This window comes from Mustela lutreola, chromosome 8 (genome assembly GCF_030435805.1).
Source record: "Mustela lutreola isolate mMusLut2 chromosome 8, mMusLut2.pri, whole genome shotgun sequence".
NCBI classification, from domain to species: domain Eukaryota; kingdom Metazoa; phylum Chordata; class Mammalia; order Carnivora; family Mustelidae; genus Mustela; species Mustela lutreola.
The window spans coordinates 6,601,699-6,615,182 of NC_081297.1; the positions used below are offsets into that span (position 1 = coordinate 6,601,699).

A 13,484-nucleotide genomic window follows, 5' to 3' on the forward strand; every position below is an offset into this window, starting at 1 on the left:
CACTGTGTGATCTCACTTATATGTAGAATCTAATAAAACAAACAAACAAACCAGAAACTGACATTCGGATACAGGAAATAAACTGTGAGTTCCCCTGAGTGAGGAGGCGTTCGAGGGGTGATTGAAAGAGGTGATGGGTATTAAGAGATATAAAGTTTCTGTTATAAGATAAGTCAGTCACAGGATATAATATTTAGCATAGAAAATACAGTTAATATTGTAGTAACTCTTCATGGTGGTGGGTGGTAACTACACGTATCAGGAGGACCATTTTGTATTGTATAAAAATACTGCACCATTCTGATGTACACTTGGAACTAATAGAATATTGTATGTCAACTATACTTCAACAAAAATAATAAGTAACAGGCAAATAACTGTTCTTCAGAACCTCCTGAGTAACCTGGCATTCCAACAGCTGGGTTCTTTGGAGGCAGAAAGCCCATGAATAACTTTTCCTATAAACAACAATACCCCAGAAAAGTGAATAGTTCATTTATGTTATCTAATATCTTTCACTAGAGTGCAAAGGTAGCTGTCATTCCCTCAGAAAAGCAACTTCCAAAAATTTCCCACAGCAAATCATCATTCATTTCAATTGTTGCTTTTTACATTCACCTGTGGTATTTAGTCGGTTATTCTGTTTGACATGCAAGATCTGACTAAGTCAGGACATCTCGAAAAACAGGCAATTAGAACCTTTTTTTTTTTTTTTTTTTAAGGAATAGGTAGATCAGGAGGAGCATTACCCCAGAGTAAGAGAACCTTTTGACAGAATTCACCCTTTTACCTCACGGCGCAGGCCCACTGTAAGCCTGCGTCTCTGCTGGCCGCATGAGGGAATAGAATAGTGCGCACGCATTTTGATCTACTGTCCAACTTCTGTCTCTTCAAATACATATACAGTAGATGAACAAACAAGTATCCCGTCTTTGGCCCTCACAAAGCTCTGCTTCATTAAGCAAGTCACAGGCTGCTTAGAATCCTTGTTATATAAATAAAATAAAATTCTAAAACACAATCAAACAGACAAACCCAGAAGGAAAGCCCTTTCCCAACCAACTATGTTAAAAATTAGAAATAATGTATCAGCGGTGTTTGGAGAAGACACTCATTTGGACGAATGGAAGGTGAACTGAAAGGTAAAGGAAGATATGGAGACACTTCCCCGTGTCTCCCGGTGAGGAAGCCACAGGGGCAGCCTGCTTAGATCTCCACGTTTGCTGGGTGAGACGTGGATGAACGGTTGTCCAAGCCTTACCTTGGTCTGGAATGTACAGAACATGTGCGTTAAGAACGGATGCTCCCAGGCCAGGGAGAGAACTCTCTTTTCCACCATTGTACACTCAACATCATCGTCCATCAAAACCACGTCTTTCTTTAAGGCTTTTATTGCAAAAAACTGATTGGTTTTCTTGAACTCTGCTAGGAAGACCTAAAAGGAAAGGTAGGAAGTAACTTTATTTTGGAATTTGATCTCATACTCCTTAAAAAAGGACAAAGTCCTGAGAGAGATCTGTGTTGGCTGAGAACAGAATTTCTTCCCCAATCCGCCTCTATACCCCTTTACAGATACAAAATAGAGCATTTCAAAAACAACAACAACAACAACAAAAAACAAAATAGAGCATTTCACTGATTTTAGAATATTACCTAGTAGTTTCACACTTGCTTTGTACCTTTCAAAGGGTTCCACAAAACTCATGTACAATTGGATGAGTTATTGTCAGTCCCAGAAAAATTCTGTTTAAAAAAGTATGATCTGGGACGCCTGGGTGGCTCAGTGGGTTAAGCAGCTGCCTTCGGCTCAGGTCATGATCCCAGGGTCCTGGCATCGAGTCCCACATCGGGTTCCTTGCTCAGCAGGGAGCCTGCTTCTCCCTCTGCCTCTGCCTGCCATTCTGTCTGCCTGTGCTCGCTCTCTCCCCGCCTCTCTGATAAATAAATAAAATCTTTAAAAAAAAATTTAAAAAAAAAGTATGATCTGTCTGCCCAGGGACCTGAGTAAAATCATAATATAAATTCTCAGAAACTGAGTGCATACTGAAGGAAGCAAGAGCAAGGAGCAAAGAGCAGGGTTTGATTACATTTGAAACATCCGTGCAAATGAGCCTAAAACTGAGCTCTACGATTTACCCAGTTTTTTCAAGGTGAAAGAAAGAATACAGGGGAATAGAATTTTCCTTATAGGCTTAAAGAGTGCACACCATTTCATCTGATGGCATAGGCACTGATGCCATTTGTAGGTCCTACTGTGTGTCACATACTCTGCTTCTTACCTAATTCTTAGCTTGGGACTTTCCACAAGACAGATAGTAATAATAATAAAAAAAAGATCACTGGGTTTAAAGAGTAACTTCTCTTGGTCAAATTCATGGAACTACTCAGTGGAAAAAACACAATTCCAAATTTACTTTTTTTTTTACTTGATTTCATGAATCTTATATGAAAGGACACCAGATGGCATATAATGGAGAGTTTCTACAACTTCTGTTTTTGCAACTGATGCAGCAACAGATGACTGACAGTTGTGAGGACATGGCATTTGGAAACAGAAAACTCCAGCCTGGGTCTCTTCTCATGGACATTTACTAGCTGTGGGAACGAGGGCAAACCAATGAACCTCTCTGGGCTTTGGTTTCCTAAATGTGTAAAAGAGATAATTGTCATAACATTCTCCAACTTGCAGGACCATGGTGAAAATCAAATGACTGCCACATGGGAAAGTGATTTGGAAACTATAAAATGCTCTTGACATGACAGTTATTAAGAATACTTGTCATTTGTTTCTTGACTTTTAGGGAATGTCAAAGCCAATGAGACCAAACCAGTACTGAAAATGTATGTGTCTATATTTAAAATAATATGGTGCAGATACATAGCTTTGGGGTAGCTGGCTTGATAAAGGACACAGAACTGAGATAATATTGTAGGCAAATGGATAATGTGCATATTCCTAGAAAATAATGCATTTTTTTTTTCTGGACCTCAAAGTAAATTGAGAATAAGAATATACAGAGGCTACCATTTTGCTGAGAAGCCATACTTCCTATCTAGAGCCAAAAGAAAGAAGGAAAGCAGGTTTTAGAGTATTCTCAGGGTTGTAAGAAAGGGAAATAGGACTGTCCCATTTTGCTTTGGTGCTTTGTTCTCCTTTCTTTGGGTCCCACGCTTCAGTCTTCTCAGTCTGTAGGGATTCAGGGTCTTGATGGCAAAGGGTATATTGCTTTGGACATAGAACAGCGGATACCTGAGTCTCTCAGTTGTCCCTTGGGATATTTTATGAAGGCTTGTAGGTTTAACCTAATGTCTTTCTTATTAACCTTGTTCAAATATAGAAACCCACATGGGAACAAAGAAACATAAACATTTCGTTAACAATTAAAAGTGCTCTTTTGGTAATTGTTTCTTTCAATAAAACACCCCCAAACCAGCCATAAACTAAGAAGCTGAAAAGGCAATTTCTATCTCTATAATGGGCTTTCAATTTTTGGTAACAGGTTATAATTGCACATTAATTGATGCTAAATTATAATGAAGACTAGCTATAAAATTGCCTATTACACAGATTAACACCAAATGAGCCTGCTGTGTTTCATATTAGTGTGGAAATGAACTAAAAGAATTAATGGAGATCAGCTAGTTTGCAGGGCAGAACAGATTTTGCCAAAAGCAATGCAGTGGGGTTGAAATCCAAACCCAGTTGGAGGATAATGTGATTCAGCTGTGGTGATGCTTAGTTGCGTTCTAGTTTATTATTAAATAAACGGGGTGAGTTTCCCAGCCAAAGTCTGGTGAGCAGGTGTGGCGTATAATGCTGGTTTTGGATGTACAAATTCATAGAAGTAGTCTCTGGCTAAAATTTTCCTAGGGGTTTCATCCAAGAATAAAACTGAGAGTGTCATTAATATAATAGATTGCCTTAATATCTAGAATAATCTCAAGGCTCATGTTTCACATCATCTCTCTTTACATTCATGAGCTTGAAGGTTTTTTTCCATCACTGATAGTTGAGCGTAAATTGTGTCATCTTCCTCCTCTTCCTTTTGTCCTTTGTGACTGACAGAGACAGCCCATAACTCGAAGGAAGGATTTAGAGGGGGGACTTTCGCCATGGCATCTGTCATTTCCTGACTTGTTGATTTTAGCCATTCTGAGCCATGAAACTTTTCTCATGACTCTCAAGCTATGGCTTTGTTATGAACTGAATTGTGTCCCCTCTGAAATATTTACATGCTGAAGTCCTAAACCCCCGTTCCTCACAATGTGACTGTATTTGGAGGCAGGGTCTTCACAGAGGTAATCAAGTTAAAATAAGTTCATTAGGGTGGGCTTTCATCCAGCATGATTAGTGTCCTTATAAGAAGAGGAGATGAGGACACAGATACCCAGAGGAATGATGTGAAGACACAGGGAGAAGATGGCCATATACAAGCCAAAGAGAGAAGAAACGAGTCTATCAACACGTAGGTCTTAGACTTCCAACCTCCAGAAGGATAAGAAAATAAATTTCTGTTGTTTGAATCCCTCAGTCTGTCATACTTTGTTACATTTGTCCTAGCAAACTAATACAAGGCAGGACATTTGATAGAGAAAAAAAAAATATTGCATTCAAAGTAAAACAACACTCCAAGTTTGAGAAAAGAGCCAAAAAGAAACAAAAACCAAAAAAAAAAAAAAAACAAACCTGTAAGAAATAGAAACTGGCTGAGGCAGCTTTTCATTTCCTTGATGTCCAAATATATCAAACTCATAATTGTGTGGGATGTACATCTTTGAAACAAAATGGCTTGGCAACAATGATCCCCAGCAAGCAGAGGCCACTACTTCCTAGAATTCCTGGGTTTCCTTTTTACTCAGACCCCTCTCTACTCTGGCAAAAAAATGCACAGGAATGTCCTCTCCACCCCCATGACCATTTCTGGTCCCACGAGTTTAGGAGCTTTGCTTTTCAATTTCTCTAAGTTGGTCTGTAGAATTCTATAGTATCATACCTTGCCAAAACTTCCTTTCCCCAACATTTTGTGCAAGATAAAATCCTCGATTTTTAGTTTCATATGTACAGATGGTCTTTCTATGTTCGGTTCAGGTTCCGGACGATGGCACATTTTCTCCATCTCATCCAACGGAGATTCCCAAGAGATTCCCTGAGGCTCTGAAAATAGCAAGCTAGCAGTTAAAAGTAAACAAGAAACAATGGAGGATCATTCTAGTTATTTTGAGAACACTCTCTCTTCCACTTCCCACTCGCAGGCTCCATCCACAAAAATGGGGCGGGGGGGGGGGAGGCAGTCCCTGTGAGCCTGACATTTGGGGCATGGACTCTTATCTCTTATCTACTCAATCAACTGGGAGAAATTTCATGTTAAGAAACATATTCTAATTAGCAAAAGATCAAATATGCAAAACAAAGGAGCACTTTAAATCATGTCAAATCATGGGCAAATAGAGATTTTAACCAAATTTGAGGAAAAAAGGGTTCTCAGCTACTTGCATGGCTCACAGGCACAGTGGCAACATGTGATGTTGCAAGTGAGGGATGAGGAAATGGAAAGCAGACTGATGGAGATCTGATGCATTATCCCTCACTGTATTCAAGTCAGCCGATTTATTCCTCACCCAATGCCAGAGGAAGTACAGAAAACTTTGTTGGAAACTTTCTCCCAAGCCTTTACAACATTTCTTCTTTTTTATTGAAATATATTTGACGCACCATATTATGTTAATTTAAGGTGTACAACATGTTGACTTGATACATTTATATATATATTTATATATATTATATTTATATATATTATATATATAATATAACATATAACTAATTTAACGTTTTTAACTAATATAACTAATATAACATTATATATATATATAATGTTATATTAGTCACCACACAGTACATCATTAGTTTTTGGTATTGTTTGCATGATACATTTTTATATTGTGATACATGATGGCCATTTTGCAACAGCCTCTCTATCACATCACAAAAATTTTCTTTTTTCTGGATGGAATAATGACATTTCTTTTATTTTCAATCTCCAGATTTACCTTTCATCTTCTCCCTAAACCCAAGGGAAATCGATACAGGCATCCCCCAGGTTTTTGAAAGTTCACGTTTGCCACTTTGCTTTCATGAGTGGTCTACATTATTTCCTGTTTTTGCTAGCTGAAAAAAAAAATCTGGAGAGGATTTTCTCTTTTCCAGAAAAAAGAAAAGGACAAATAATACCCTGCATTGGTCTTGCAGCAAGCTGGCAAGAGTCAGCACACCTGAACATCGACAGTGGTCCCACCCAGCCCCTTCCCCAGGAACCACACTCAGCAGCCCAGCAGCCCCAGCATCCAGAGTTTTGAACTGTGTGAGCATCTGTGCTTGATGTCACATATGCTGTGCCTCAGTTAGCAATATGTGTTCTAAGCTATTAGAAAAGCCTAAGGTGATTTTTTGGGGTCTGAGAATACTCAAAAATTGTTCTATATAAAGTAATAGTAATTGTTCCTTTGCTTTATGCCATTCTGGCTTACAAAAAATTTCATGGGGGTATCATGGGGAAGATGGCAGAGGAGGAGGAGCTTGAGCTTACCTCGTCCCATGAGCACAACAAGGTAACAGCTACATCTATGCAACTAACACTGAAAACGACCTGAAGACTGGCAGGGCAGACCCTCCATAGTTGATCAGAGTCAGGAGGCCACATTTAGAAAGACGGAAGGAGCACAGATACAGTTGGGAACCAGACCCATGTGAGACTAACCACAAATGGGAAGGACACCACAAGCACAGAGAAGCCAGAGGATCAGATGCCACATAAGGCACCCTGGCATGGAGGTGAGAAGACAGATGTCAATAACATTTAGCTTGGAAAACCCATAGGCCTTGAAACTAGGAGCTTTAAAAATCAGCAGCCTTAACTCTGGGGAGAGCAGGAGGGTGACACAAAACTGAGTCCCTATCATACAGAACTTAAAGAACCATAATAATAACTTGGCTCAAGACAGCACAGAAGCAGCAGTTAAAAAAATGCCTGGGGGATACATCAAGATCTATGGATTAATCTTAGAATGTGTGCAGGAGAGTCAGAGATCTTCAGAGGATTTCTCTGGTAACAAAACTATTGGCAGGCACCAAGAGAAATCTCTTTTCCTTCCCAAACCTAGATAGCCAGATGACTGTGAGATCCATCTACCTTGACAATACCACATGCCCTGCCCCAGCAATCACCTGTGGACCTGCCCCATTCAACCTGCCCACTTCAGCAGGCATCCCTCTAAAGCAGCTCTTGCCCCACCAACCCCACAGGAAAACCCAGTAGGGACCAGTACCACTCCTAAGTAACTCCCCATCCTAAGTAACATCCCCATCTGCATAGAGGAGATAACTTCACATACTAGTGCGCCCCTTGTTCCAACATTCAGTCTCACCTAGTTGTGCGGAGAAGAATCAATGCCCCTCAGTGAACCTGCAGCTGTGGCAGAAAGGTTAACCCTAGATAGGCTGATTGTTGGCTCCACCCACCAACAACCCCAGAGTGGCATTAGACAGGCCTCTCAGTCGTTTGGGGAAGAAAGCCTGCCCCGTGCACCTGTAGCAGGCAAAGTAGGTCAGTGCAGCCTGCTCAGCTGAAGGCAATTATGGCTCAGCCTCCCCAGTAGGGTACACACAGTCCAGCCGGGGACACCTCTGGAGCTCCTAATTCTTATGGCCCCGGGGAACTGCACTTCATGACACTATAGGACCTCTTCTCGTCAAGGCCATTACTTTCAAGACTAGGAGATGTAGTTGAACGCCTAATATGCAGAAACAAACACAGACAAAATGAGACAGAGAGAGATCTCAAATGAAGAAAAAGGACAAAATCACAGTGAAATAGCTAAAATGAAAAGGAGATAAGCAGTTTTCTTTCTTTCTTTTTTTTTTTCTTTAAAGATTTTATTTATTTATAGAGGCAGGCAGAGAGAGGGAGGGAAGCAGGCTCCCTGCTGAGCAGAGAATCTGATGTGGGGCTCAATCCCAGGACCCCGGGATCATGATCTCAGTTGAAGGCAGAGGCTTTAACCCACCGAGCCACCCAGGCGCCCCAAGCAGTTTTCTTGATAAAGAATTCAAAGTAGTAGCCATAAAGATACAACCAGACTTGAGGAAACAGTGGATGTCTCAGTGAGATCTTCATCAAGGAGACAGAAAATATAAAATAAGAACCAGTCAGTGCTTTAGAATATAATAACTGAAATGAAAATACACTAGAGGGAATCAAGAGTAGGTCAGAGAAAGCTATCTGAAAGGGATGAGCAATCTGAAAGAGAGAGTAATGGAAAGCAAGCAAGCTGAATAGCAAAAATAAAAAATAAAAAATAATTTAGGGAACTCGGCAATACCATTAAGAATTATAACACTGCATTGTAGGGATTCCAGAAGGAGGAGAAAGAAAAAGGGGGACAGAAAATATATTTGAAGAAATAATAGCTGAAAACTTTCCTATTCTGGGGAGAAAATAAGCTTTTTTTTAGCCCAGGAAGCAAAGAGAGCCCCAAACAAGATGAACCCAAGGAGGTCCACAATAAGACCCATAATGATTAAAATGGCAAAAAGTCATGATAAAGAGAGAGATCTTAAAAACAGCAAGAGAAAAGAGAACAGTTACAAACAAGGGAAATCCTATAAGGCTATCAACTGATTTTTCAGCAGAAATTTTGCAGGCCAGAGAGCGTGGCATGATATATTCAAAGTGTTGAAAGAAGAAAGCCTGCAACCAAGAATAGTCTATCCAGTAAGGCTATCATTCAGAATAGAAGGAGAGATAGAGAGCTTCCCAGACAAACTAAAGTTAAAGGAGTTCATTACTGCTAAACCAGCTTTATAAGAAATGTTAAGGGGGAGTTCTTCAGTGAAAAGAAAAGGCCATAATTAGAAGAAAATTATGAAAGGAAAAAATTTCACTAGTAAAAGCAAATATATAGTAAAGGTAGTAGATTTATTATTTATAAAGCCAGTATGGTGGTTAGAACATAAAAGTAGTAAAATCAATTATATCTACAAAAATGAGTCAAGGTATTCACAAAATAAAAAGGTATAAGATATGACATCTTATACATCCTATACATAAAGGGGAGGAGTAAGAATTCAGTGCTTTTAGAATGTGTTTGAATTTAAGTGACCATCAACATAATATGGACTGCTGTACACATAAGATGTTATATATGAACTCAATGGTAAAAGCAAATCAAAAGCCTATAATAGATATACAAAAAGTAAAGAGAAAAGAATCCAAGTGTAATACTAAAGGAAGGCATCAAATCACAAAGAAAGAGTAAAGGAGGCAAGAAAAAAGAAAATAGAGAAAAAGTATAAAAACCGCTAGAAAACAATTAACAAAATGGCTATAAGTACACCTGTCAATAATTACCTTAAAGGTAAATGTACCAAATGCTCCAAACAAAAGGTCATAGCATGCCTAAATGGTTAAAAAAAAAAAAAAAAAAAAAAAAAGATCCATCTATATGCTGCCTACAAGAGACTCACTTCAGACCTAGAGACACATACAGACTGAAAATGAAGTCTGGGAAAACATATGCCATGCAAACAGAAGGAAAAAAAAAAAAAGGCTGGGGTAGCAATACTTACATCAGACAAAACAAGAGAAAACAGATTCTAAGACAAAGGCCGCATCAAGACAAAGAAGAGCACTACATAATGATAAAGGAATCAATCCAACAAGAGGACATGAAATTATGAATATTTATGCACCCAACATTGCAGTACCAAATTGAATAAAGCAAATATTAACATGTAAAGGGAGAAATTGATAGTAATACAATAATACTAGGGAAATTTAATATACCACTTCTATCAATGGATAAAAGGTCAATAAGGAAACAGTGGCTTTGAACAATATATTAGAGCAGATGGATGTAACAAGATATATACAGAACACTTCCACCCAGAACAGTAGAATACCCATTCTTCTCAAATACACATGGGACATTCTCCAGAATATATCACATTAGTTCACTCACACAAAAAAAGTCAATAAATTTAAGGATACTGAAGTCAGATCAAGCCTCCATTCCAACCACAATGGCTTCAGAATACATCACATGTTAGTACACACACACACACACACACACACACACACAAGTCAATAAATTTAAGGATACTGAAGTCAGATTAAGCCTCCATTTGAACACAGTGGTATGAAACTGGAAATCAATTAAAAGAAAATAATCTGGAAAAAACATGAACACATAGAGCGGAATTACATACTCCTAAACAACAAATGGGTCAGCAACTCAAAGAGGAACTCAGAAATTCATGGAGACAAATAAAAACAAAAAGACAGTGATCTAAAATTTTGGGGCCATAGCAAAAGCAGTTCTAAGAGGGAACTTTATAGCAATACAATGCCTATCTCAAGAAATAAGAAAAATCCCAAATAAATAACATAACCTTACACCTAATGGAGCTAGAAAAATAAAAACAAAGCCCAAAGATAGTAGAAGGAAGGAAATATAAAGATTAGAGAAGAAATAAATTAAGTAGAGACTTAAAAAATAATTAAAAAATCAATGAAACCAAGAGAGGGTTCTTTGAAAAGATAAACAAAATTGATAAACCTTTAGTCACAATCATCAAGGAAAAAGAAGACTCAAAATCGAATGAAGAACAACAACTTTCACCACAGATAAACAAAAGATTATTTTAAAAAATTATGAAAAATGGAGTGCCATCAAATTGGACAACCTAGAAGAAATGGATAAATTCCTAGAAACTTATTCCAATACTGAATCTTGAGGATATACAAAATCCAAACAGACTGATTACTAGTAATCAAATTGAATCAGTAGTCAAAAATTCCCAAAAAAACTCCAGGACCAGATGGCTTTCCAGGGGAAATTCCACCAAGCATTTAAAGAGGGGTTAATACCTATTCTTCTCAAACTATTAAAAAATATACAAGGAAGAAAACTTCCAAATTCATTCAATGAGCCAAGATTAACCTGATACCAAAACCAGGCGAATATGATACCAAAGAAAGAAAACCATGGGCCAATAGCTCCGATGAACTTAGATGCAAAAATCTTCAAAAAATATCAGCAAACTGAATTCAGCAACACATTAGAAAAAACAGTCACCACAATCAAATAGCTTTTATTCCAAGGATGCAAGAAAAGCTCAGTATTTACAAATCAATCAATGGGACATACCACATTAACAAGAGGAAGGATAAAAACCTCATGGTCATCTCAACAGATGCAGAAAAAGCCAGAAGAAGCATTTGACAAAATAAAAAAGAACATTCATTCATGATAAAAACTCTCAACAAAGTGAGTTTAAAGGGAACACCTCAATGTAATAAAGACCACACATGACATACACACAGCTAACATCATACTCGATGGTGAAGAACTAAAATCTTCTTCTCTGAGATCAGGACAAATAAGGATGTACACTCAAGCCACTTTAATTCCACACAGTACTGGAAGTCCTAGCTGTCGCCATCAGAAAAAAAAAAGGAATAAATAACATCCAAATTGATAAGGAAGAGGTAAAACTGTCACTATTTGCAAATGACATATTATCTTTAGAAAACTGTAAGACTGCATCAAAACACTATTGTACCTAATGAAAAGAAAGTCAAGAAAAGGCAAAATTAATATACAGAAATCTGTTGCATTTCTATACACTAATAACAGAGTAATAGAAAAAGAAATGAAGAAAACAATCCCATTTATAATTGCATCAAAAAGAATAAAATACTTAGGAATAAATTTAACCAAGGAGGTGAAACCTGTACTCTAAAAACTATAAAACACTGATGGAATAAACTGAAGATGACAGAACAAATGGAAAGATATTCTGCGCTCATGGCTTTGGAAGAATTAACACTGTTAAATTGTCCACACTACCCAAAGCAATCTACAGATGCAGTGTAATCCCTATCAATATAAGAACAGCATTTTTCACAGAACTAGGACAGATAATATTAAAATTTGTATGGAATCACAAAAGATCTTGAATAGCCAAGTCAATCTTGAGGACGAAGAACAAAGCTGGAGGTATCATAATCCCAGATTTCAAGATACATTACAAAACTATAATAATCAAAACAGTTTGGTACTCACACAAAAACAGGCATATAGATCAATGAAACAGAATAGAGGGTCCAGAAATAAAAACATACCTATATGGTCAATTAATTTATGACATAGGAGGCCAGAAAATACCATGGGGGAAAAATAGTTTTTTCTTTCTTTTTAAAAAAATAGTCCTTTCGACAAAGGGTGCTGGGAAAACTGAACAGCTACACACAAAAGAACAAAACTCCTTTCTTATACCATGCACAAAAATAAACTCACAATGGATTGAAACCTAAGTGTCAGACCTAAAACCATAAAACTCCTAAAAGAAGACACAGGCAGTAATCTCTTGGACATCAGTCTTAGCCACATGTTTATGGATCTATCTCCTGGGCAAGGGAAACAAAAGCAAAAAATAAAGTATTGGGACTACACCAAAATAAAAAAGCTTCTGCACAGCAAAGGAAACCATAAACAAAATAAAAAGGCTACCTATGGTAGAATGGAAGAAGATGTTTGCAAAAGATATATCTGATAAGGGGTTAATATCACAAATATATAAAGAACTTCTATAACTCACGACCAAAAAAAAAAAAAAAAAAAAAAACCCAACTATTAAAAATGGTCAGAGGACATGAACAGACACTTTTCCAAAGAAGACACACTGACGACCAAGAGACACATGAAAAGATGCTGAATATCATCAACCAGGGACATGCAAATCAAAACCACAATGGCAAGGATGTAGAGAAAAAGGAACCCGCATACATTGGTGGTGGGAATGCAAACAGGTATAGCCACTATGGAAAACAATATGGAGGTTCTTCAAAAGATTAAAAATAGAACCACCATATGATTTGGAAATTCTGCTACTGGGTATTTAAAGAAAATGAAAACACTAACTCAAAAAGATATATGCATTCCAATGTTTATTGCAGCCTGATTTACAATAGCCCAAGTATGGGAGCAAACTAAGTGCCCATCAATAGATGAATGCATAAAGAAGATATGGTATAAATATAAATAAATAAAATGGAATATTTCTCAGTCATAAAAGGAATGAGCACTTGCCATTATGACAACAATGGATATGGAGGGTATTATGGAATGAAATAAGTCAGACAGAGAAAGACAAATATCATATGATTTCACTTATATGTGGAATCTAAGAAACAAAACAAAACATACTTAAATATAGAGAACTGGTAGTTGCCAAAGGAGAGGTGGGTGGGGAAGCAGGTGAAATACGGGAATTAAGAGGTATAGAATTCCAGTCACAAAATAAGTCACAGAGATGAAAAGTACAGCATAGGGAATATAGTCAGTAACATTGTAACACTGTATGGTGACAGATTAGCACTGAGTAATACACAGAATTGTTGAATCAATATGTTGTACACCCGAAACTA

At 37.6% G+C, this 13,484-nt stretch overlaps 1 protein-coding gene across 6 annotated transcripts in view; it reads right to left on the reverse strand.

Annotated features, from left to right (window-relative positions):
- The window catches only part of PRKCQ (protein kinase C theta), a 173,643-nt gene that overhangs the window by 79,862 nt on the left and 80,297 nt on the right, over positions 1–13,484 (reverse strand). For all 6 annotated transcript variants that reach the window (XM_059183744.1, XM_059183748.1, XM_059183746.1 and 3 more), the window contains 2 exons: positions 4,995–5,155; positions 1,262–1,435 (listed from right to left, as the gene is read on the reverse strand). In XM_059183744.1, the coding sequence (XP_059039727.1) occupies positions 1,262–1,435; positions 4,995–5,155 (335 nt within the window). The remainder of the gene's footprint in view (positions 1–1,261; positions 1,436–4,994; positions 5,156–13,484) is intronic.